The 27249-nt window shown below is 47.0% G+C and overlaps 1 protein-coding gene across 1 annotated transcript; it reads right to left on the bottom strand.

Moving 5' to 3' along the window:
* Window positions 1-7563: 7563 nt before the first annotated feature.
* Window positions 7564-15413, bottom strand: LOC149359278 (uncharacterized). Its single transcript, XM_089567627.1, has 5 exons — window positions 15318-15413; window positions 13231-13382; window positions 11282-11349; window positions 10764-10847; window positions 7564-7697 (listed from the first exon to the last, which is right to left on the bottom strand). Exons 1-5 carry the CDS (start codon window positions 15411-15413, stop codon window positions 7564-7566), a joined length of 534 nt encoding a protein of 177 aa, XP_089423753.1.
* Between the last annotated feature and the right edge of the window lie 11836 nt (window positions 15414-27249).

Here is a 27249-nt window from a genome sequence, read left to right as displayed (position 1 = left end):
TCTAACCCCACGAAATTTTTATTGTGCACGGACATCGCACAGGATACGAGCGCCTTTAGCCTTTCGCCTCCATCGAAACGCAGCCGCCGCAGTTCAGCTCAGTAGCCGAAGGCGCTAGCCATTGCACCACACGGTGGGCAGCTACACCAGTGACAGATGAGTTGCGGCAGTAACATTTGCAGTTCCTCCAAATGGTGCAACACACACACACACACACACACACACACACACACACACACACACACACACACACACACACACACACACACACACACACACACACACACACACACACACACACACAAACACACACACACACACACATACACACACACACACACACACACACACACACACAAGCAAGTAAGCACGCATATACCGTAACACCCACACTCGCCGACATCCGCGGTGGCTCAGAGGCTATGACACTCGGCTGCTGACCCAAAAGACGCGGGTTCAATCACGACCGCGGCCGTCGAATTTCGATGAAGGTGAAATTACAGAGTCCCGTGTACTGCGCGATGCCAGTGCAGTTTAAAGAACCCCAGGTGGTCGAAATTTCCGGAGTCCTTCACTACGGCGTCCCTCATTGCCTCAGTTTTGGGACGTGAAACCCCCACAAACCAAACCAAACACAGATTCGCAAGCACGTACAGACGCGCGCACACATGCCACGGTCAAAAAAAAATGGCTGAGGCTTAACTTGGTTAAGCCTGGAGAATGCGAAGCATCATCGTGTCGCGTAATTTGGAGGCGCACAACCACAGCGACGGCGCGAGCTGGGCCCCCGTTTCTCCACTGTCGTGACGTCATCGTGTCACGTGGTGTGACGTCATGTATCACGTGATTTGGAGGCGCACAACCACAGCGACGGCGCGAGGTGGGCCCCCGTTTCTCTACTGTCCTGACGTCATCGTGTCACGTGGTGTGACGTCATGTATCACGTGATTTAGAGGCGCATAACCACGGTGAAGGGCCGAAGTGGTAGCTAAAGTAGTATGCTTCGCATAAAAACACACCCTGCACAAACGGCCGAAATAATGAAAAATGACCACAGCCTCAACCATAACACGAAGAACGCTAAAGCACGGTTCGCGATTAGCACGTAACAAATACTGGAGATAAGCTGCCTAAATGCAGCACGAACCCAAAAAGCCCCCGCCGTACCTTCTCGACTGATCATCATAGAGATGAGTACAGCTTCTTTACATCTCTGCTGTACACCCGCACCCCTCATAACATAGATGTCCGACTTCTGAGTCCCTCACTCACCACCCTAATCATCCAACATCTGGAGTGTTGTGCACATATGTGCTCCGTGTTTTGCCCTAAATAACCGATGTGTGGCTACATTAATCGAAATTAAGAAGACCATCGCGTCATAGAGCGGAAAATATATTTCACAGGACTGTACGGGGTGACACTGGTTTTCGAATTGACGGAAGTTGCATGAACGATGTTTTACTGCACAAACATGCCTCCCTACAGGCGTGCTTAGGTATGCAAAGGCCCACGCACATAAGGAGCGACCAATCTGTCAAAAATACTCTATACTAAGGGTTCAACCGATGGATGGGAGCGAGTAACGGTTACAGATTGCTTGATATAGCGCGGTAAGCTGAGCACGATAGAAGACAGATGACAGGTAAGAACACAGGCAACAAGACAGACTACAGGACGCATGACAAGCAACAAGAAAGACAACAGATTCCGCGACAGGCAACAAGACTGAGAGCAGGACAGCCAACACATACAGCATGCCAAAAAGTTGTCAACACTACCGAGCAAAATTTTTTGTCGTAGTCGGAATCATGTTGTGTTTGTTAACTGGGCTACCATGCCGTCATTTCTCTTTGCGAGAATTAGAACTGCAATGACGTCCTTGTGCTGTAGGATGTCTGTGAATGTGAAAAAAAAAACCTCGGTCGGCGAAATTGCTCTGTAACCCTTCACAATGACGTCCCTACAGGCCACGGGTAACTTCAGCATGTTAGACCCGGATCGTGTCATTACAACCATTTCTCTTCGCGTAGCAGAACTGCTCCTCTGTTCACTTGGAAGCGACTGTTGCAAAACAGTCATGTCGTTTGTCTCAAACTAACTTGAAATGCAGTGAACGTCCAAAGTTAAAGAGTAAACGCAAATGTCAAGGTGCCATCTCCATTACGTCAGCTCTGGACCGCAGCTTGTACTTACAGCATAAAACTTTTGCACAGCGTGAGTTTGGAGGACGCTATTCTGACATACTCATTACGTCGACTCGCTCAAAAACAGCTGCAGCTGCAACCGCAGGAATCTCGTGATGACCGACTCCACTAATTTGAGCACATCTGGCTTTTCCGTTTAACTTTGATAAACACTATTACAGGGTTCAACTCGGGAATTAATCTGGAACCTGTTTTTCTAACAGCGTTAGCAGTTCTGAAGAATTATGTGCTGCGTAAATGAGAAAAACAAGACTTGCGTGCCTAAATGGGTGTGGCGTCATGCAGCTGAGTCAGTTCACGTTAGTCGGAAGACCTCACAACAGTCATTTGAAAATGAAGGGCGAAAAGTTCATCGCGTCTAACAGCACTGCCAAGTGAGGATGCAGGAGGGCTTGTTGTTCTTTCCTGGGCTCCGTTAGGTGGGCTCCACCTGCCGTTTCCCAGGAACTGATGCATCACGGGACAGACACCGGCATCAGTAACCTTCTTACACGAGATCTGTAGGTTAGTGCACTGCACGGGCTCGGGCCGACCCGGAAGCCCGGGCCCGGCCCGGCCCGCGGGCCGGGCCGGGACATGATTTGTTTTGCCGGGCCTGGACCGGGCCCGGGCCTGAAGTTGCGGGCCTGGGCCGGGCTCGGGCTTAAAGCTGCGGACGCGAGTGGGGCTTGGGTCCGTACAGAAACGGCTGGTGTCTCTATACATTCGCAGAGTGAAGTACACAACTGCGACATTGGAGCAGCGACACGGATGAGCTATGGGTTATAGTACGCGCTGAGAAAAAAACTAAACTTTATTCGTTGACTTATTTAGTTCCTTATTTCCACGCCGTGGTGGCTTAGTGGTCAAGGCGCTTGATTACTGAGCCGGGGAACCAGGGTTTGCTCCTATCCTCAGCGGCCGCATTTCTGTTTAGGCGGCAAGCATGACATCCATGTACTTTGTAGTATCATTGCTCGTTGAGGAAACCAAGGTGGTCGAAATGATCCGGAGCCCTTTGCTTCGGTATCTCTCACAGCCTGACTCCCCTTGGGCCCTTAAGCCACAAAAAACATAGCTTTAACTATATAGCTATATTTTTCTCATGTGAGAAAATTCACAAAATAAAGCGCGTTTGGTTTTCTTTTTGATGAGCTGGCCGGAACGTCTCGTAAATGAAATAGCCACAAAAGCTCGCGAGAGTTTGTAAATCTCATCGAATAAGCAAATCTATCTCTCCTCGCTTCTTCAGCCTGGTTGTCATGACAAGGGTTTTGCCCTGTAAGTTATCACGTCGTTCGCACGTTATCTTCTGCTCCACCAGTAAGAGTAAAATTCAACCGGTCTTAATTGGCCATTGACCATTCGTCATCTCAAAGTTTAGGACGCTTATAGTCTTCAAAACACACACCATGAAATACCCAGGTCTTTTAGCTTTTCGTTTCTGCTGAAAGGCGACCAGTTCGGCTATGATTTCAATGTGTGAGATCGCGTCATCCCACTGCTTGCTAGGCAGCTTTAATGTTTATTCTTCCGGGCGGCAAAATACATGGCCTGTTCTGAAAGTAGTAGGACTCATTTTTTTAAACAAAATTTATTCAAGAGAATAGTACAAACGATTACAATTTTTCAAGGTAGCACCGTTCCGCACCTACACGCTGCTGCCAATGAGTTTTACAGTTTTCGTACGCCTCCACGATCGCCTGGACCGGAATGCTGCTTAGCTCCCTCGTCACGGCCTGTTGAACCACCTCTACCGATCCGTGATGTTCCCCCTCGAGCGTCGATTTTATTCTCGGGAATAGAAAAAAGTCTGGCGGGGCCAAGTCGAGGCTCTAGGAGGGCTGAGGCAGCGTTGCCGCCTTGTGCTGGGCAAAAAATCTGGGTCCTCATTCACATGATGAAGAAGAGCCTACCGGTTGGCCTTTTCCTTCTCTGACAACACTCCCGGCACCAACTTCGCGCACGCTTTCCTCATGGATAAGTTTTCTGTCACGATCTCAAAAACTTGGGTTTGAGGAATGCTCAAGTCATCAGCAATCATTCTGATACTCAATTTACGATCACTGTTAAGTAAATGTTTCACTCGCTACACATTTTCGTTGCTCTTGCTGGTCGAAGGGCGTCTGGAGTGGTCGTGTTTCTCCACTCTTTCCTTACTTTCTCGGAAAAGCTTGTGCCACTCAAAAAACACCTGATGTACCCATGGAAGCGTCACCGTAGGCCTCCTTAATCATGTTGTTAGTCTCTTTGCTCGTTTTACCAAGATTTACTCAAAATTTGATCGCATATCGCTGATCCAGTAAATGCTCGACGATTCTGCGTGACGAGGCGTTTCGACAGGGGTTCGCAGTACAATCCACCTCCTTCCACCCAGCATTCCCAATATCCCCCTTCAACGATCCAGCACGCGCAGACCACCTCTCGTCCGCCCGTTCGCCCAGGAAAAAAACAGTCCTACTACTTTCAGAACAGACCCTGTATAACTGATTAAAATCATGGGGGAATGCAAAGTAGTCTATCACGCGCGTATGCAGCCCTTTTTCTTTCGCTTTCGGAACTTCCGAGTTTACCTTTGCGTACCTACACGAGATCACTGTCCAAAAGAGGACCTGGCGAGCATTACGCTTAATCACTTCCTTCTGGGTTAAAAAGAACCAATTTTCTGCAAGCCAAACTGTGGTTTCAGAACCTTTGTCGGCCAGTTCCTTATCGGTCTACTAGCAGTCTACTTGCTCAGAGAGAGCAGTGTACCTCAAGCGTTACTGTGAAACGGGCCGGGCCGGGCCCGGGCTGGGCTTCACTCCGGGATTCACGGGCCGGGCTGGGCTCGCTAGAGCGATAATTTAGCGGGCCTGGGCCGGGCCCGGGCTTGAAGCCGCGGGCCTGGGCCGGGCTCGGGCTTCAGGTCTCGGGCCCGAGCCGGGCTCGGGCCCCAGATTGAGGCCCGTGCAGTGCTCTACTGTAGGTTCACTTGCCGTGTAACAAGAAAGAAATGAGGCAACGCACATTGCGGAAAAATTATGTCCCGGGAATTACGTGTTCCTACCGGAGCTGACGTCAAACAAAAATAATAGTGTAGTTTTTCATTCCCATTTATTGCAAAGAGAAGTAAATTAATTCTGCCGCTCTATCGCTTTGCGAAGACTTCACGAAATTATTGTTAAGTTGAGCGCATGGTCCGCGCAAAAATAAAAGTATGGTAGGAGTGGCTTTTTTCAGTACTTGAGCGTGTCGTTACTGAACTGACTACCCCATTAGTCATTTTTCCTATCGCCTTGTTTTAAACTGGTGATTTATAAATACTTCATTTCCTCATAAGAAAAACAAAAACTACGGCTGCAGAGACTAATCAAAGAGCCGAAAAGCTGGCTTGCAAGGCTCAGGTTAAGAGTAAGTGGAAAGAGTACGCGAACTTTGACAAACGGTGGCTGAGTCGCTTCACATGAGTTGACCGCAGAATATCTGATCAGTTTAGATCAGATTCCAATATGCAATACTTGCTGTTTAGCCTCAGTCGCTCTTTAAGGCTATAGTGTTAGGAGTGACATGAGGGCCAAAGCTTTTCGGCGTCGAATCGTTTTCGCTCTCTGCTACCTGCCACGGGTGGCAAAGAAGGATATGCCCTCTCTACTTGTAGGACAGAGATGCGAGACTAACGATGGTTCAGCAGAAATTAATATAGGCAGACATTACGAATACGCACAGAATGAGATTTCGATCAGAAATCGATAGAACCCGAAATGAATTCGAGTCACAATTATAACAGGTTCGTTGCTCTTTTAATCAGCTTGGAGTGCGATGAAACATAAGACAAAAGCGCTTTCTGAGTTCTGGGTGAGCAAAAGAGCCATAGCTAACCTTTGCCTAGGGAATTCCCTGCAGAAGAGCTGCCCACATGCAGTGAATGAGAGCTTTCATCAGCAAGTCCGTCGCCTTAGCGATGCGGGTTATCCGGATGATGTGCTGACTACAGTTGGTAAGTCGATTCTGCAGAAGATTAAAAACCAGAACGCACGGGGCTCCGGAAGTGCTAGACTGAATGGGAGGAAAGTTGAAGTGGTCCCCTATCTTCACGGTGTGTCGCATAACGTGAAGAAAGTGGCACAACGGCACGGCGTGACGGTAGTGTTCTCGGCACCTTGTAAGATGTCTGGTTTATGTGCACGAATTGCGAAGGCCAGTGAGGGGAAGAAGCCCAAGAGCTGCACTGTTAAGCATGCTAACAAGTTCGTTGCTTGTTCGACTCGTGTCGTTTACAAGATACCCCTGTCATGTGGTAGAGTGTACACGGGCCAAACTGGCAGATGTGTAAATGACCGGGCACGCGAACATAATAATTCTCTGAAAAATTCGTCAGATCAAAATACTCTCCCACGTCACTGCAGGAGTTGTAAAAAATGTGTTCCAGGTTTTAACAACATTTCTGTTATCGGAAAAGGAAAAACAGGGACGAGAGGGAAATCCTTGCGGCCTTTCATATTAGGCTGCAAGGCAGTGACACATGCATCAGTGCACCGTCCTTGCATCTCACTAGCAAGGAAGTTAATTTCCTAAGCAGAAGTGTGCGCGTGCAAGATTGATAGACATATTATCTGTATTTTGTTGTTTGCCTGTGTTGGAGCGTGTGTCCACTCCTCGGTGATCTGCCACTTATGTATCTGTTTGTTTTGTTTGGTGTGTCTGATACGCATGCGACTTCTGGTGGCCTAGGTTGGCCGTTTCTCGAGTAAACTTCAGTTGTTAGTCCAGCGTTGTCCTGTGTTCTTCTTCTCCTCGTGTCTCGTTCTTTCGCTGGTGAAGTTATGTCTGATGTACACCAACTAGCCCACATGGGTACCTTGTTAAACCGCTGATGACCGAATTTTTTTCATATGTAAGACTTCAGTGTAACAATCAGTATGTCCACAGATTACCCTATGCTGTGCAGCATAGTTCTGTTAACGTTTTTGCTATCGTCAAGAGCGTTCCCCATTAATTTTCTTTAGCAGTCTTAGCCATTCGATACGATCGATGGAAACACGCTAAAAGAATGATTTTACTACATATCACGAGAATGGACCATTACCTTCAATACTGGCATGACAGTATCTTACAGTTTTTCAATTTTAAAATTTTTATCCTAGAATGTTTGGCATGTGGGGTGTTTTTAGTTCTTTGTTTTGCGCTTTGAAGCAGAACCAACTCAACAGGCACTGTGACTGCATGGCGCATTGAAGCAGACACTGTGCGCACACTTCACCATAAAAGTGGTGAAATATTCTGAGCTGAATAGCGTAAGGTTGGCTGGCCAGCTTTACGTGAAACCTAATATGTGGACGAAACAATTGGCCTGGGGATTCTGTTGTCTCACAAGATGCCGAGAAATCGTACACCACTAGTGGGCGCCTTTATTCTGGCAGACGTCCTTGCCGTAGGACGGAGTTTCGACTCCGCAGTACTTGGAGAACTGCTTGAAGCACTCTTCTGGAAGAGAATCTTCTTTGCCTTTAGGGGCCCAGAGGATACACTCTGTGGAAGGAAAAAGTAGCGGCGTTTAAAAACGGTTCGATGGCTGTCAACCGAGATGCGATCATATATCTGAACGTTCTGCTAACAAAACGCATAGATCGAGATTCGCGCATTTATTTATTTGTAACATTCTTTCAGACACGGCGGGCTGGGATGACAGAGCAAAAGGCAGATGCTCTCTGCCTGACGAGGGCCCTGTCACCCTTACGGTGCATAGAAAAGTACAAAGGATTACAGCATTATACAAGTGCTAATGTAAAAACATCAAATGAATAACATCCAATAAAAAGTTTAGTTGGTTATCCAAACATGTATGCTTAAAGCTTTGAGTTGGACAGTATGTAGGTTCTGAAGGCATTTTTGAAGGTTTTGAGTGCTCTACATTGCTGTGATATGTCAAGAAAAGGTGGGTGTGTATTCATAAAATTAGGGATTAAATACGACATTGTTTGTGTACCATATCTCGTTCTTATGGCGGGTAATCTAAAGAAAATCTTTCGGATGTTATACCGAGTTGTACTGGGCTGGCGCAAGTTAGTTAACACTGAAGGATTTGTCATGATTTCGTTCCTGATATGGGTAGCAAGTTTCAGCTCATATAACTGATTTATTTTTAGGGCGTTATGTTTTAGGAACACCGGGGCCGTGTGTTCCAGCCACTCAAGGTTTTCGATGCATCGCATAGCCAGTTTTTGAAGAAGGATCAATTTGTCAAGGTTAGACTTGATAGTAGATCCCCAGATTAGTAAGCAGTAATTGAAATGTGATTGAACAAGGGCGAAGTATAACCGGCGCTTTAGCCAGGCAGGAAGCAGGTACCTAATTTTGTACAGCATGCCAACAGATCTGCAGGCGCTAGCATGTATCTTGTCTACATGAGGAGTGCAGCTCAAGTGCTGTTCAAAGTAAACGCCTAAGAATTTAAAACAAGAGACCGTGTCTATTACTGAGTCATTGTATTTAACCGTGATGTTTTCGTCATCAGGTTTATTTCTTGGTTTGAATATGACATATTTAGTTTTACTAACATTTAATTGCAGTTGATTTACACTCAGCCAAGTGTACAATTCATTTAACCATGCGTTAGTTAGGCATGCAATATGGCCCAAATTATTTCCATAGAAAAACAAGGTAGTGTCATCAGCGTAGATAATTGTGTGAGGGGTACGTGGAATGCGTGTGAAGTCATTAATGTAGATAATAAACAGCAAGGGTCCCAGTATAGAGCCCTGAGGAACACCATATTTTATCTCTTTTAACTCAGAACGAAACCCATTAAGGTGTGTGTAGTGCAATCTTCCAGATAAATACGTTCGAATCAAACTGAGCGCTACTCCTCGAATGCCTTAGAACGGGAGTTTTCGGTACAGAATATTACGCTGAATTGAGTCGAACGCCTTCCTTATTTGCTCTTATAGCCAGGCTAATTATTGCAATTTCCTACATACTTAAACAAAATGTGGCGTAAATACTGCAAATTACTTCCCAATACTGATTCTTGAACAGTTCAGAAAGATACTTGATTCAAACCACATATCAGCAATTTTTGTAGCCTAACCCAAACATTTACGCAACGGTAAAGCTAAGACAATGAGCGAACCTATTGCCATCCGTGTTTTGAGCACTCTGGAGCTGACATAAAGGTTAAAAACAAGTCTGCAGGCGAAAAAATGGCATTCAGATTTTGTTTTTAGTGGCCGTGGTGTCCAGTGAAGGACATTTTTGTTTTATCCGAATTTAGGCCATTATGCGCTCAAAAATGACCTTCTAAGCTTCTTGATTGAGACAAAAACTTCAGTCGCCCGATTTGCTTGTGCTAAATTATCGAGGAAAGATGCGTATTTTCAGCATCTCATTCCCAGAAGCGGTGCCGCACGAGCGATTGTTGTGGAGTGCCTTATCTCGCGTCTTCCTAGTCAAAAACAGCGCGCTCAAATAGCTGAAACTCAGGTACTGTTGGGCATTTCACAGTCTTTTGACATTACATGGGTAAGGAGACTACTGACAAGATCTATCTGCTTAATAATACATTTGTTTTAAGTTTATTGCAAAGAATTATTAACTATGTCAACTAATCCATTTCAAAAGCATGACACAAAAAATACTCGCTCTTTTTCAAGACTTTTTGCCGACAATGGTGTAACTTTATGTCCTTATTTTTCAAGTTGGTTTTTCAAACCCTGGTTCGTATTAGGTGCAAAACATTGCATGCGGGATGGAGGGGCGTTTTTAGCTTTCTTTATTTTTCGTTGAAGCTTAAAGTAACAGATCCCTCTTCCTGCCAAGGCAAGACCACATGCTATACGCCTTGGTTGAAGCATCCGCCGCAGTGGCTGAGGGCCTTGGAATGCGCCTGGTCTAAATTAATTTTCGCCTCTCCTGCTACGGTGTCACCCCTAGGCCCCACCCCTCCGCTCTTCTTCCTTCTCCGTGTCGGTTCTGGACGTTGAACATCACATACCACTGATTTCTGATGCGTGTTGTGTTTTGCGAAAGACGAAAAAAAAATTGAAGAATAAAAACCAAGTAAAAACTGTTCAGCACTCGTCTGCTAACAGAACGGATCTATGAATGTAAAGTGAAGAATACATACTGCATATATGGGAATTAACCCACTACACTATCGCGTCATGCCCTTAAGGCTGAGCATATCTCCTTTTTCCATGCTTTAGGCGTGTATTTTTTTTTCTACCACAGGACACGAATAAGTAGTAACATTAGGGAAAGCTTTTTTGATGCTGTCTAGCGCTCACCCTCCTGGCTTTACTGCTTAACTGGCACAGTATTTGGGCGATCTCTCTGGCCAGCTGGTGTTGGAAACGAGTGGCTTTAAAGCTGTGCGCCATACATCAATGCATTCGGTGAAAGTTCTCGAATTAGCAACCACTGGGAGTTCGGCATTTAAGGAGAAATTGCTTCATTAGTTGCGGTAAGCCATACTCCCGCAAACGGAACACTGACTAGCCTTTGGAGGTGATGAAGGTACGCTTCGTTGCGAAGCAATGTGGCCAGAATTAAATATTTGTGTACTGCGATTTTATGCTGTTCTTTTAAAAATTTACTCACGGCGTCCTTGGTAAGTCAGGTCGCTGATTCCGCAGAGTTTGTAGTCCGTGTAAAGGAACTTTCCAACCTCAGGTGCTGCGTCGGCTGCAAAGCAAAGCAGGGAGACCATGAAAGATGATGCGAATTTCAGTGATAGTTGTTCGCTTTATTTTTGGTTCAATTTATCGAATTTATTTTTCATTCTTCTACTTGCTTCTCCAACCATAGTTTTTGTCAGTCTAAAGTATGACTAAGCAATGATATTTTGGGTCATATTCATGTTTTCTAGGAGCTGTGATGAGATTAAGTCGCAGACACATTTAAAAGTAGCCCGTTGGTATATTCTTTCTCATTCCAAAGAATCGTAATATTTTGTCTCGCATAGTTTCAAGATTTTATAAGTTTTAAATTCTGTCACATTGCGTTCTCCACGATGTTTATACATTAAAAACTCTTGAAAACATAATATCCATTTTGAGGTTTCATTCCAATGAACGCCACTGCAGTTTGCGATTGCAAGAAATATGGCAGATGGTTACCTGAGCCTACCCTGTACAAGAATGTGTCAGGGCTACTCCCCTCTTCGATGTAGAAAGTGACCGTGTTCCTGCAACCAACGTGAAATATTCTTGCATGAGCTTTAAAAAGTATTATGATTACCGCCCATTTAAAAAACAATTGTCGCACAAAAATTACGTTTCATTCCTTTCTCATCGGTCGCATCAGCCGTCGTGCCAGCTGGCTCAACGAGGCGATACTCAAGGCGTATTGGTGCCTCAGCCATCGATAGGGGAAGCTTATGAGCAGAACCAGAATAGATTAACGCATTATACCGAGGAAGCATTTATGCTGAAAGACGAAGGAAAGATGCATTGTGTCGGGTTTCAGTGATCTGATATCTTCACCTGGATTTGGCCAAGATAAGTCATCCGCACCTCATAGGAAATTTGGAAGGACAGCTAAGCTCCGCCTTTAGTCTATGAAGCAATACCGTTAACGGGTCCCTTCAGGGGTCTCGCGCCTTTTTTGCGTATCACCTCGCAGACTCAGGAATGGTTTCTTATTTTTTTTGATTGGCGCCGGCTTCCTCAGGGATGTGTACATAGAGGAGACTCAACAACCCCCCCCCCCCCCCCCCCCCCCCGAGCCTCCGTTTAACCAAGTCTAACGGACGTTCCTTAGTTATCTGTCCAGGGATTACACGCCCGCCCCGGGACTTAAGATGATGTTTTCTTTTTTATTTTTTCAGTCGCTGTAAGGTATTTGAATTCCTCGCGGAAAGTCATGTGGTTCTCACGCCATGACCCCTTCTACAATCGGCAGTTATCTCGACACACCAACATCAGCTACGAGGCCTCGCTTTATGCCGAACGGGACCCTCAAGGCTATGGCGATAAAATATATTTATAAGTGTTTTCTTTGACGTCATGACAAAATCCTATGAAGGGCCATCGCGACTTAGGCATAAACATGAGCACGCTGTGGAAAGTAGCATGTTTTGTCCTCTAATTTCGCTCAATTTAGGACTCGCCAGCAGCTTGAGCTCTTACTTCGTCAGCTGTCTAGAGCATTTAGGAAGCAAACAGCGTAGTAAGCAGCTTTCTTCGGAATAGCTTCTCTTTCCTCTTCTCCTCGAGTGCTTTGCAAAATATATTGTATGCCGGCAGCCGTAAAAGCTGATTTAGGTACGTTGTGCAATTGCAAATAAATATTTTTGCTCGTGGTCAGCACAATGAAAAACGAAGAAACGAAGTTAATACGAGCAGGATTCTTTTGAGCCTAGGTATATAGGTAATTCGCCATAGATGTCGACTCTAAACTACACGCTCATTTCAAGATTTGTGCAGAAAAAAAGAGTCAAAAACATGCCATATAGTTTCAGTTTAAGGATTAAGTCTGAAGTATTTCGCATAAAAATACGCAGAGTCTCTTAGATTTATATTTTTCAGTTCAGATGCGCATGTACTCGTCTAGTCACCCAATTAATAGAGATATCAAAAGCTGCAACGGTATTTAATTTATCCCCGGCGCGAAACTTTGTAGTTCAAGTCGGGTAATGAGAGCAAAAAAAAATTGCGTTCTCAGAGACCTTCAAGTTTTATAGCACCTTGCAGCCTAGAAAAGTTCGTGTGTGATAGATTTAAATATCCTGGAAGCAATCATTTTCTTCGCTCATAAGCCGGAGCATAGCCGGGCACTTCCACCAAAATTAACATGCTGCACTGTACAAGCACGAAGATCTTAGGCCTTCTTAGCTCAAGAAGAGCGAACTGACAAATGAGGTACATTGAAGCTAGATTATTGGAAAAAAAGAACCTGAATGCAAAAGAACTTATATCATCCACTTACACGTTCAATGCTGGTGTGACTCCCTTATCGGTTCATACGTCTTTCGCGCAAACCTAGTACAAAATGCCTCTATAGCAGTAAGGAGTGACTCAAATTGAAACCGACGGCAGTTTCTCAAGACATGGATGAGCGAACTCACGGTGTGTTGATATCGTGAGCATTGAGCAGCCAAACGAATTCGGCTGTCTTGGGCTCCTTGGTAAAGCGTACTCTCGCTGCTGTCATGCATTCAAAAATGGTATCATTGTCACTGTCAGAAATGGCGACGACTTCTGGAAAAGTTTCGAAAAGCTGCGGAGGAATAACAAAAGCATTGATCAAGCTGTGAACAGCAGTCTGTTACTTGATAAGAACATACTATTATGGTTGCTGAAAAAACATATTTTTGATGGAATAACGAGTGATTACTTCCGTTCACATGTGATATGTAGTCGTGTGTAATGTGAATTGGCGTCACCGCACTTGCATGAACGCTAATCGCCATGGTACAATATAAACAAGTTTCTTGCAGTAGAAAATCAGCCTCCTTGTAGTATAGCATCTATTGCGCATGCGGCACGTCCTCGAGACCATCCTCAGCGCCGCCGGGAATGCAAGTTTTTCAGTGGATAGAAGCTTTTCCTATGCTCAGAACTCGGTTTTTCAGCGGTCAGATGCTTGGGAAAGGTTCTGTGGCCAACCTTGCTTTGACTAATCGTTATTCGTCGAAGCTTCAAAACTGGCTTCGCCAGTAATGCCTTATATTCTTTTATTCGATAGCGGTCATCATGTGGCGCAAGAAGAAACTATGAACATTTAATCTGCAGCAGCAATCCTCTTACGCCACGCAGAATATTACTGAACTGAATTAGGCCAATTAAGCCTCTGGACGGATTCTACCCTAATCCTGGCAAGCAAAGATAAGCATCAGGCCTTGGTGCAACGCAGCTATGGGGTTACGTGCAACAAAGGCCCTCTTAAACCATATTAAGGAAACAGTACACCTGAGTTTTATGTGTATGTACTTGGTTTGCTGGCGTAAAGATGAAGACCGGCATTTCCCTAAACCGGCGGTTTCACATACGCCACCACCCTCGATTCAAACACGTGATTGGATGTAGATCTGCGCAATGCAATGTAAAGCTAATACAGCAAACGTAGATTTGTCCCATCCCATCGTATGGTCACCCGGCAGTTTCTTTTCTTTTTCTGTGTTCATTTGGAGCACCTGGACACGTATATAGCCATGCTTACATCTCCACAGGTGATCAAACAGTGCTTGCTCCTCTGATGTTTTGGCAATTCCGCTGCTACTGGACGTTCAAGTCAAGTGCAGTGCTGCTGAGGGCATTTTCGAGACGTAGCTGCCGCATATAGGAAGATCCGTATTTTTCTCTCTATTTTTTTTTTTGCTAGGACCACGAGTGACAACTAGGAATATTGCAGCCGAGAACTGTACAGAATCAAAGTGGCCGTCGTTTAGCTACATTGTATTGAACCAGGTGCAGTTTCTGTAGAGGGGGAGGCATTGAAATTTAATTTCGCGGACGTCAAAATGTTGTCCTATCGTCTAAAATGTCTCTATATTGACCAAACGTCATCTTCTGTAAAAGAAAGCTACCCACGGCTTTCGTAGCATTTCAGTGACCCTAGGAAGAAACGCAGGCCTATAAAGTCCTCCGGCAATGAAATTACTCTCACTGTACAGTGATGAGAAACATTTATGCCTCTAGCGTTGTCTAAAGTAGACATCGTTTTTGTGGCTAAGCAATGGGCAAGGTTCGAACCTGCCATGATGGCTGCGTCTCGATGGAGCATGAATGCAGAAGTTGTCGTGCCCTCAGGAATGGGCGCGCGGGAAATAATAAGAGATGATCGACATTTTTCCGCTGGCCTGCCCAGCGGCATGCATTCGCTCATAAAGCGGATCGTAATCTTTAAGCTGTAATCTTGGTAAAAAAATAAACCTATGAAATAAAGATGGGTCAATTATTTTTCTGGCATGCTGGCTCATTCTTTTCTTATTACTGCTATAAGTTCGTTCTAAATGTTATCGGGAAGTGGTTCGATTACGAAAAAATTGACTGGTGTACCGCGGAACCTTTTCTGCCCTCCTTGGTCGAAGCATAGGAATCACAGCGAGGCTTTGCCGACTACAAACGGTTTCAGTGGGTTCACGAGCGACCCCACGGGTTGAACAAGACATGTAGCGCAGTGATTTCTTCGAATATGAGCTCAAAATCTCACCGCAAAGCTGTCCGGTACGCTGCTATCTTCCTGGGCCAGGGTTAGCGACATCTGCAGCGCGGTGAACACTACAACGGCGAGGCAACGACGCTGCATGTTTCGCTTGATGAATAGCACTTGTGGGGCGATACAAATGTACGGTCACCGGATCCTTCTGATGCACGCCTGCCGTGAAAAGTGGCTTTTAAAGACAGGAGCCAGGTCCCTAGTGCTTGCCTGTTAACGAAACCGGAGCGCCACATACGTATATGAGCGTCATTTCGACCCTACTTGCCCTCCTGTCACATACCGTTGACGCCGTTTCATGATGCATCATCTAACGTCGCAGGTCTTCTTGACGTTGGTTCGATCGGCCGTAAATTGTTCGAGGTAGTTAATGAAGATAGAGAAGTAGGCAGTTTTCGGCTAACAGAATGGAGCTATTGTTCAAAAGAGGTCATCGGACTTCTCCCTTGTAATCGAGTTTCTTTTTATATTGTCGTAGCTGTCCTTATGTTTGACAGTTCTGAATTAGATAAATGGAGCTAGAGATTGTCATCTGAGGCTTGAAGCGGTGCAGTCGAAGAAAGTAGAAAAATCGACCAGGCTTTCTATTGTTACTCGTGCATAAGTAACTCCAATGACAAAAACACCGAACGAAGCTCCAACAAAGATTAATTCCCAACTGAGTGGCAATATCCTGCTGGAGATATGTTTTGCTTTCCCGCATATGCTGCACCCTCATTAACTGAACTTAAACGAAACCACGCGTTTATATGTTGACTGCTAAATATTAATATCTCATGCAATAGACAGGTTAAGGAACAACCTTTAAACAGCTAGACACTGATCCGAGGATTTGCGTTCATTGTCCTCTCCGAGGCTCCACCTCGTCAGCCTAATTTTTTTCTCTCTCCCTCCAGAGGTTATTCCCCTAACATTTATGCTGGCCGGACATGCACCGTTTTTGAAAGAAGCAACGCTCACAACCACACACAGCATATTTCACTCACACTTACTTTCGAGCTTACTTTCACTCGATGGTCGCTGGAACAGCGAAAAGCAGAACGACTCCTGTGTTCCCGGATGCCATGAACGCCACAAAATAAAAAAAAGAAACATCATTTATGCCTCTTGGTTTCGGTGGCTATTGGCGTTCGTCATGCATAGGATAACGAGCCCCTCTTTTCTATTTGCTTGTCTGCTCAGTAGCTAACGAAGGCCTCGATTCTGACAGCGTTGATGCCATAGGTCGGATAAGAGGGTTCTCGCCCAGCTTCCGCCCTCACCTTTTGATCACGTCCCTACGTGGCACTCGCGGTAACCCCATGCGTTGATTAAAGCTGTCCACTGGTGAACACTGGCATAGTTAGGTTAAAAAACTCCCCAAAGGAAAAGTTTCGACAGCCATCGCCTTAGCTTAGTTGGTATTGCCCAGGACTCGAAATTTGAAGGTCGTGGGTTCGTATCCCGCTGGCGGCATATGGTTGTTTTTCTTCTGCTTTCTAATTAATTACCTTTAAAATACTTGCCCCTTTATTATCACATTTTAAACATCACAAATTAAAAAAAAAAACCTCTTACGCTCCATCATTTCGGTTGATGCTGGATTTGGTCATGCATGTAACAACGAGACTCTATTTTCCATTCGCCGCCGCGGTGGCTCAGCGGTTATGGTGCTCGGCTGCTGACCCAAAAGACGCGGGTTCGATCCCGGCCGCGGCGGCTAGAATTTCTTTGGAGGAGAAATTCTAGAGGCCCGTGTACTGTGCGATGTCAGTGCACGTTAAAGAACCCCAGGTGGTCGAAATTTCCGGAGCCCTCCACTACGGCGTCTCTCATAGCCTTAGTCGCTTTGGGACGTTAAAACCCCATTAACCAAACCAATCTATTTTCCATTCCCTTGTTTACTACACTGCTAAATGTAACGCTTTTATCTTATCTAAGCAATCTTGACTGTCAAATGAGATAGGTGGACTACATTCCTAGATAAAATTTCAGGCCGACCATGCAGTCGGTAGGCCGGTAATCCTATGCGTAGAATAAACCTGTTTCTGTCTCTCTTGCTAACACATAAATTGCGCTAATTTGTGCGCATTTTAGCTGTGCGGAGATATTCGTTGCTGTTTAATAAGAACGCCCCTTCATGAGACCCTGAAGCATTCTATCTTATTAAGCACTCAACAATGTTTTACGTAACAAAAGGGTTGTTCTCAAACAATTTCTCTTAACTTCCAAAAAACCTTGTATATCTTCTTCGTTACCCTTCCTACCTCACAGCCATGGAAATAAGATGAGCTTAAGACCACCTTCCCTTAAGAAATGGCCATACAAAATCAATAATGAGTGCTGTAGAAATTACAGCAGAGCAACTGTAATATGAGGACGGTGAAGAGACACTTATGGACAGGAAATGCATGGATCTGAATGCATAAGGAAAAAATTGTATTTGGATCCCAATGGTTAAAGGAAAAAACCTGCTATACTGCCGCGAATCTTTGCAGTGTTCGTTCTTCAAAGCTGCCGTCACGCCGCTTTATCACTTTGTTTTTGACACAAGAAGCGACGAGATTTATCTTGATTTATCGCATCCAGGCGGAGCCAATTCTATGTTGTTCCAGAACGTTCTAGTAACATTGCACGCTTTATCTCGAAAGTTCTCTATCAGCTTTAACTTGAGCCCGGCTGGGAGCGTCAGGAGTTCGGTTCGACAATCGCCGAGCACGCTTGTTGATACGCCTCCGCTGGCTCATTCTGTTCTTTGCGGGCGCAAGTCTGCCCAAATAAAAAGTTTTGTTTAGAAGCCATTCTCGCTGACTACTTGCTTTCCGGACTGCAATCACCACTGCGTGACAATATGCTCATCACTATTTCCTTATTTTATGTATTTTATTTATTTATTTATTTATTTCCAAATACTGTTAGCCCTTGTGGGCTCTGACAGGGTGCGAATGGTATAGTCAGTCAGTACAACACTTACTTACAACACTTATAAATTCTTAATTGCTTAAAAAGACTTGATGGCAGGTGAGAATCATGCATAGGTCGTACAAACATGAGCGGACCACTTGCACAAGAGAAAATTGAACGAACGGCAGAGAAGAGGACAGCAAATAAATATAACAGGGGCACCAACTGTGCATCTGCCTACATCAGCGTACTGACAGTGCTGAAACGAAGAAGAGAGAAAAGAAGAAAAAGTGAAGAATATCAAATGAGCATCCTCCACGTCACAAGTCCGACAGCTGCGCCCGGGCAGTGCCTCAGATCGGTATTGAACGATACAATGATGCAACTCACTCAATTCCTTGATGGCATACGGAATGAAAGATCGCTTGAAAATATCAAAGCGGGAGTCTGATCTCATGTATTTTTATTGATGATCAAACCTTCTGGATATAAATTGTTACGGTGATAAATAAATTCGCCCGCGAAAAGCAGTTTTACTTAAACGAATGCCGCAAGTAAGAAATTCTATCAGCAATTAAAGTCCACCCTCCTCCAGAGAGACCCACTTCAGTTCCTCCTTAATGCACTAGCTAGGAAAATTGCAACAGCAGATTACAGCCTCATACCCCGCTGCTCGGTGATGAACGTATTCCAGTATAGAACAATATGTGCCGATTCGTGGGTACAGTACTTCATCCACATACTCCAGAACTGGTCCAATGTTAATAAAATCAGAAAGTTCTTTTTCTTCCCAAGAGCCGTCAGTAACACTCCTTTTTATGAACCTCAACCTTCTTGAATCTTTTCTATGTATATATACGACCTGCTGTCTGCAGGCAAGATAGGTTAAAAAGGAGACACCAAGATAATTGAAATTCATCATCGGAGGGTACAGTGCGAAGAAACTCGCCCAGCTGTCCATCGTTCTTCAATAATTGAAATCATAGATCTTGGAAGAGGACCCGCTCTTTCAAACGAACAAAGACACAACAGGAGTGCGCCTGCGCATAAGGGAAGCACATTAACATTTCGCAGCATTCTAAATCAAGTCCCATTTTAAGCACACGTCATGAATGCGGTTGAAGTCTTGCTGCAGATTATATGTGCAGCATGGGGCATTTATCGAGTTCTTCAAAACGCAGTGATGCGCGTTCAGGCCATTCATGGTATGTGAGGATGCGCAAAACGGGACAAGGGACAGAGAAAAACGCACACAACAGAGGCGCTATACACAGGCGCGTATGGTGCTATACACAGGCGCGTATAGCACCTGTGTTGTGTGCGTCTTTCTCTGTCCCTTGTCCCGTTTTGCGCTTCCTCACAACCATGAATCCCAGTTACCGACTCGCCAAAGTTTCTACCCTTGCGTTCAGACGCTTCTGCCAAGTGACATTTTCCAATATGTCACTCACGTATGTTATGACAAGTAGGGGCCCTGAGATAGACCCCAGGGGATCGCCAGGAGTGACTGTCGTAATGCCCGTAAAGGGGCCGATGAAAAAGACGCGCTTCTTGTGCCCTTAAATATGATTTTTACACCCTTGAAACGCTTGGATTGCTACGTCCAGAAACAAAAGCTTGTAAAGCAAGAGTACGCGTATAAGCGTGTCGAAAGCTTTTCCGTCCCGCCGCGGTGGCTCAGTGGTTACGGCGCTCGGCTGCTGATCCGAGAGACGCGGGCTCGATCCCGGCCGCGGCGGCTGAATTTCCATGGAGGCGAAATTCTAGAGGCCCGTGTACTGTGCGATGTCAGTGCACGTTAAAGAACCCCAGGTGGTCGAAATTTCCGGAGCCCTTCTCTACGGCGTCTCTCGTAGCCTGAGTCGCTTCAGGACGTTTAATCCCTATAAACCAAAGCTTTTTCGAAGTGCCAGAACACGCAGACCATCTGCTTGCGGCTGTCAACTGCAGAAAAAAAGCCGAGTCCGAATTCAGCCAATTGCGGTATCCATGAACGGCTAGCGCTAAAACCATGTCAGGGAGTTAGTGAAAATTTTGTTGCAGTCTAGATGCTTTATTATAAAGATATAAACCTGTAGTTCGCGACGATATTTCTTTAGCCAAATTTATCAACTAGGACTACGTTAGCTGCTCTGCAGTCGTCGGGAAGAGAGCTAGTCCTAAATGATTTCGTAAACAAAATAACTAAATTAAAAGCCATCATATCGCACCAGGCCTGCAGGACATACGATGATAGGTTGTGAGACTCGCCGGCTACGCTTCAGCAGTGTATTTAAGCGGCTGTACGACACTGTCGTGCGTAATAACCAGGTCAGGTGCGACAATGCATGCTGTGTGCCTTAGATGGTCTGCTGCCTTAATAATGCATAATCCAAAGTGAAACAAACCGTAAATAGGTTTTAAATTAACACGAGCTCTTTTAACCGTTGTCTACCATCATTCTACTAAGCTATTTTTTTATATTATAACAAGAATTGGCACCTTTTCTTAAAATTTTTCGACAGCTTAGATCACGAATTGAAAACTTCGTTTTGAATTAGGATCAAGTTCATAGATTTTACTACTCCACCGAGACTCTTTTAGCAATCAGGTACCGATCGAGCCTTGTTTCTTTTGTGTCCATGCGGGAGGCGGTGTAGTTTGTTTATAAATAATAGAGGTTCTCTGGTTACACATGGCTTGACAGCTCGTCTATAACGAGATTGCATTTCTGAACAATATGCCCAACGAGAAATATTTCAAGTATATTCTTGAAGATGTTCTATAACCCATAACAATCCAAATATTGCCTGGCCACAGCGAAATGAAGAAAGACAAAATCACAAGTGACAATTATCATGAATGCAAACTTACCTGGAGCCCATATACGCTATTCTAGAACTAACAGAATTGAGCTTCACAACAACCGAGTTATGGCAACTTATTGCCCGGAGTAACTACAGCATCACAAATCAGGGATGGTGTCTTCGTAAAATCAAGCTGACAAAACAAGCAGCTTTAATTCCCTGCATTGTTAGTTCCCTAATAAATTGATATGTGCTATTAGCTACTGTGAAATCATAAAATCCGGCTGCAAAGCACACGAATCACTGATAAAATATTGAATATGTACCCACCGAACATGGGGAATATTGAAATAAGCGCTTTTGATAAAACTTCAAGATTTGTGAACGCGGTGCAAGTGTAAACAGAGACAACAGCTAAGTGTCGATCCCTATCTACACTCCGTCTCACAAGATGTTTGCAGCACTACGAAAGGTAAAGCTCTCACGTCCAATCAGGATATCGCGCACTACATTAGTGTGTTCCTACGGGCCTGTTGCCCCGCCAGTTACTGACAGGTGGCTCCAGCCGTGAAAAAGAAGGTGCACTAGTAGATAGCTTCTTTCTACCTCTTGTAGGTGGCGCTTGATGTCTTTTTATTATTTCTTATGTTTGTTTTTGGCAGGCGGACGCCTTTTCCAAAGGGGCTGGCTCCACTTTTTCTTTTTTTGGCGCCGCCTGTTCGTATAAGTTCCTCTGTTGTCACGTCAGAGTTATTTTCAATGTTCCTGTCATGTGTATATAAATTTATTTATTCAAGCGTTGTCCCTACACTACTAAGCTGGATCGAATGGAGGACCGGCAGCCGAATGTCGTTGGTGGCGAAATGCAAAACAAGCCCAAGCGCTGCGCGAAAGTCAACGCACAAGCGGTCAAAATTAATCCGAAGCGCTCCACTACAGCGTCTGCTATATCTCATGAGAGACGAAATCATTCTCATTTTCGGTAGTCTCACTGCGACAGTACTGAATGTTCCCGACTTTTGCATGCCGTCCTCATCATCGTCTTCATCCCAGCTTCATTCAGCACTGCTGGTTGTGTCGTCCTCTTGGTTGACAACAACAGCCGGTCCATGGTCAACAACATCGTCAATGATGTGGTCCAGCTTCCTCCTCACATCTTCCTCACTGATAACATGCTGCACGTAATTCTTCCATTTCTCAGTACTCACTTGCATGATGCTTTGTTAAAGCAGAGGCTCCACGTCTTGGAACTTAAACTTCTTGTTTTGACTGGCCACGAAACCTTTGACATGGCTCCAAAGAAGCTCTATAAGGCTCAGTTGGCAGTGTTAGGGTGGCAGGCGCACAACGAGATGGCCAGCATCTTAGGCGACGCAGTCCACACGGTATCGGTCCCAACCTGTGTTCACGTTGATGAGAAGCTTCATGAGTTCAGCCTTCACCACATCACTGCGCTCCGCGACACCGTTTTCCAAGCAGCCAAGTCCGTATGTCATTTTTTGAGGCTACTCATCCGCCGCACTTTATCCTGGTTCCCAGAATGATATGGCGCATTGCCCAACACTGTAACGCTGCTGGCTTCTTCGGGGACAACATTCGGCCCGCCTTCAACGTCTGCGTTGTCCAGTGGTAAAGCGTTGGCTCGCTCACCTGGGTGAGTTTTGCCGTCCTCTTGATATCGCATTCGTACTTGAACTGCCTCCGCTCTCGACGCGAATCACTTCAAGAAGCCAGCTGCGATCGCCTGCTTAGGAAAACAGCGCACTGTCGCTGTAGGGCACCCAGGCGACGGCTCAGTGATTATAGTGCTCGGCTGCTGACCCGAAAGACGTGGGTTCAATCCCGGCCGCGGCGGTTGAATTTCTTTGCGGGAGAAATTCTAGAGGCCCGTGTACTGTGCGATGTCAGTGCACGTTAAAGAACCCCAGGTGGTCGAAATCACCGGAGCCCTCCCCTACGGCGTCTCTCATAGCCTTAGTCGCTTTGGGACGTTAAACCACATAAACCAAACAACAACCGACTCCGCCGACGACATGTTGGAAAATGGGGACGCATCACTACCTCGCAGCCGGCCTCAACAGGGATGTGTCCGTACGGGCTTTGTCTGTTAGTTTCGCCAGTGATTGAAGCACTCTCTACCATCTAAATCTACCAGTACAACTTATGTTTTCAATTGCTGTAGTTATTGTTTCCTTAATAGTCCTACACTGCTCAAATACTCAAGGGACTATTTTGTGTTCCTGCAGCCCTGATTGGACGAGAGAACTAAGACTTCCGTAGTGCTGCAAACACCTTGTGAGACGAAACATAGCTGCACCTAACACCAAACTGAATCGCTTCAACCGAGAGAGGAATCTAACTTGAAAGATCATAGGCAAGCATCGACAACAGTAACATTCCAAAAGCCCCTATCGCGAAATGGGACTACGCGGATTTTCTATCGACAGCCCCCGTCCACGGCCTGGAGAGCGCCCTCACGACATCATCGCCGAGTATGTCACCCGCCAGCGTAGTTCGCCATCTCCTCCGCGCCGCGAGTCGCGATCGCCTTCTTCACGCCGGTCTTCCCCCTCTGGGCTCCGTTTCGCCTCAGGACAACGCGGTTCCTCGAGCCCTCGTCGGGAAAACTAGCTCCGGCGGCCTTTGGAGGCGAGGCCGCCGAACGCCGATCCGCCGCAAAGCTTCCACCGCCGCAGCAACCGAATAGCCCCGACGTCGGATGCCGCAACGCTGCGCAGTTTTCCCCGACGCGCCTTTCGACTCGCCGCGATGCCCTAACCCCAATCGCCGACCCGCTTCCGCCGCCGCACCGACCCAATCGCCCCGACGCCGAACGCCGCGTCGCCGAAGAGTTTCCCTCAACCCGCCGCTTGAATCGCCCCGACGACGCAACCCCAGTCGCCGACCAGTTTCCGCCGCCGCACCGACTGAGTCATCCACAACAGCCATCGACGGGCCGCGCTGAAGGAAGGGTCTCTTTGGATATCCCTGTTCTCGTCGACACAAAGAAGGTTAGTGCGTTGGTCGATACGGGCGCAGATTACTCTATCCTTAGCGGACGGCTTGCGACGGCCCTGAAAAAAGGGACGACACCCTGGGACAGCCCCGACATACGTACGGCCGGCGGACATCTTGTCGCACCACTCGGTATGTGTGCGGCCCGGGTTACGGTCCGAGGCTGCACATTCGTTGCCACTTTTCTCGTTCTGCACGAATGTTCTCGCGATGTCATCCTTGGCATCGACTTTCTTCGCGAGCACGGTGCTATCATAGACCTCCCGAATCGCTTGGTGACATTTTCTACCGCAATGGCCACAGAAGAACCTGCGCACCAGGGTTCTCGGCCCGCCCTGCGAGTTGCCGACGATACCGTTACGGTGCCACCACGTGCCAGCATTCTCGCAAGAGTTACCTGTGACGAGCCACATAGGGGACTGCGGGTTGTCGAGCCTAATGTCTCCCTCGTACTCACTAAGGGAGTTGCGGTGGCACGGGGCCTTGGATCCCTTCATGACGGTTGTACAGAGGTCCTTGTCACCAACTTCTGCAATGAGCATCGACATCTGTTTCGTGGCACAGCCATCGCTTACGTCGACTATGTTCAGGAAGTGGCCGAATGCTTTGCTTGCGAGGAGGGCACACCTGGAGCTGACACTGAAGCGGTCACCAACGTCGACATCAATCCAGGCCTTCCACCCGCTGAAAAGAGGCAACTCCAGGACCTCTTGCGGGAGTTTGGTGCGTGTTTCACGTCGTTGTCTAAAGTGCGACAAACGTCGATAGTTAAACACCGCATTATCACGCATGAAGGAGCACGACCCATCCATCAGCAGCCCTATCGTGTGTCCCCTCGTGAGCGAGATGCTATCCAAACACAGGTCGAAGAGATGCTCACAGACGGCGTCATCCAACCGTCAAGCAGTCCGTGGTCGTCTCCGGTCGTGCTCGTGAAAAAGAAGGACGGGACACTACGATTCTGTGTCGACTACAGGAAGCTGAACAGTGTGACCAAGAAAGACGTGTATCCGCTCCCGCGTATCGACGACTCCCTCGACCGACTTCGTCAAGCCAAGTACTTCTCTTCGGTTGACCTCAGAAGTGGTTATTGGCAGATAGAAGTTGATGAGAGGGACCGTGAGAAAACCGCCTTCATCACACCGGACGGGCTGTATGAATTTCGCGTCCTCCCATTCGGGCTCTGCTGTGCTCCTGCCACGTTCCAAAGAATGATGGACACCGTTCTAACAGGTTTGAAGTGGCAGACCTGCCTTGTTTATCTTGATGATGTCATCATTTTTTCCTCAACGTTCACGGAACATCTGCACCGTCTCAGGACTGTCCTCGAAGCCGTTCGATCCGCCAACCTCTCCCTCAAACCGGAAAAATGCCACTTTGGGTTCACCGAATTGAAGTTCCTCGGGCACGTCATTAGTGCTGACGGAATCCGAGCTGACCCAGAGAAGCTTCCTGCCGTTGCTGCCTTTCCGGTCCCCGTCCACAAAAAAGCAGTCCGACGCTTTCTGGGCCTGTGCTCCTATTATTGCCGCTTCATTAGAAATTTCGCCCAGCTCGCCAGCCCTCTGACGCTCCTAACCCGTGATGACACGTCATTTTCCTGGGGCAACGAACAGCAGGCTGCCTTCGACGAGTTACGACGCCGACTCCAATCACCGCCCATCTTGGCACATTTCGACGAAGATGCCGACACAGAGGTGCACACGGATGCGAGCAACGTCGGCCTTGGCGCCGTTCTAGTTCAGCGGCAAAGCGGTGTCGACAAAGTAATTGCCTACGCCAGCCGCGCACTGTCGCGCGCTGAGTTGAACTACTCTACCACGGAAAAAGAATGTTTAGCGGTAGTCTGGGCCGCCGCTAAGTTCCGCCCATACCTGTATGGCAGACCGTTTTGTATCGTCACTGACCACCACTCGCTGTGCTGGCTGAAAAATTTAAAGGACCCTTGCGGCCGCCTAGAACGTTGTGCATTACGCCTGCAGGAATTCGATTTCACCGTCACCTACAAGTCAGGCCGGAAACACACCGACGCTGACAGCTTGTCCCGCGCTCCCGTCGAACCTCCCCCACAAGACACCACCGACGATGATAGCTTCCTTGGAGCGGTCAGCACGTCTGAGCTCGTTTCCAGACAGCGTGCCGACGCCGAGCTGCGTCTGCTCATCGATCATCTCGAAGGTGGGTGCCCTGAAATACCACGATACCTCGCTCGTGGACTGTCGTCGTTCTGCCTGCGGAGAGGAGTGCTTTATAAAAAGAACTCTGCCTCAAGTCCGACAACTTACCTGCTCGTCATACCGTCTGATCTACGGGATGAAGTCCTCCTTGCCTGCTATGATGAACCAACTTCCGGCCACCTTGGAGTTACACGCACCTTGTCCCGAATCCGGCAGAACTATTACTGGCCCAACCTTACTTCAAGTGTGAAGCATTATGTCCGGACATGCCGGCAATGCCAGCGGCGGAAAAAACCCGCGCTCAAGCCTCCTGGACTGCTTCAGTGCATCGAGCCGCCACAAGTATTATTCGACAAAGTTGGCATGGACCTTCTGGGGCCATTTCCTCTCTCGTCGACCGGCCACAAGTGGATCGTAGTCGCCACAGACTACTTGACCCGCTACGCTGAAACGAAGGCCCTGGTGCGAGGTACTGCCGCCGAAGTTGCCCACTTCTTTATGCACGACATCGTGCTTAGACACGGCGCCCCATCGGCCATCATTACTGACCGAGGCAAGGCGTTTACAGCCCGACTCCTACGTGACATCTTAGCGCTTAGCCATACTGCTCATCGACCAACAACAGCGTATCATCCCCAAACCAATGGTCTAACGGAACGGCTCAACAAAACATTGGCGGACATGATCTCGATGTACGTCGACGTTGAACACAAAACCTGGGATGAGGTCTTGTCTTACGTCACCTTCGCATATAATACTGCGACGCAGGAAACCACCCAGTTCACCCCGTTCCGTCTCGTGTATGGCAGAGAGGTACGCATGATGCTAGACGCCATGCTGCCGTACGGCGACGCAGAGCTCCCCCCTGAAGCAGGCCACTTCGTGGAACAAGCAGAGCAGGCCCGTCAGCTGGCCCGCTTGCACATCAAGGACCAGCAATCCGCCGATGCCCGACACTATAACCTTCGGCACAGGGACGTGCACTACGAGCCGGGCGATCACGTGTGGGTGTGGAACCCGTGCGCCGCAAGGGATTGTGCGAAAAGCTTTTAAATAGGTATTTTG

Source organism: Amblyomma mixtum, chromosome 2 (assembly GCF_055824585.1).
Source record: "Amblyomma mixtum isolate Tamu chromosome 2, ASM5582458v1, whole genome shotgun sequence".
Taxonomy (NCBI): Eukaryota; Metazoa; Arthropoda; class Arachnida; order Ixodida; family Ixodidae; genus Amblyomma; species Amblyomma mixtum.
Note: the sequence above shows the minus strand (reverse complement) of the source record. Positions and strands in the feature narration are given on the sequence as shown.

Excerpts from the sequence above, each read along its gene's own strand:
- LOC149359278 (XM_089567627.1), bottom strand. The coding sequence starts at position 15,413 with ATGCAGCGTCGTTGCCTCGCCGTTGTAGTGTTCACCGCGCTGCAGATG. Across the intron at positions 13,383-15,317 it reads GCGTACCGGACAGCTTTGCG|CTTTTCGAAACTTTTCCAGA; the intron begins GTGAGATTTTGA and ends ATTCCTCCGCAG. Across the intron at positions 7,698-10,763 it reads CCTGACTTACCAAGGACGCC|AGTGTATCCTCTGGGCCCCT; the intron begins GTGAGTAAATTT and ends TTCCTTCCACAG.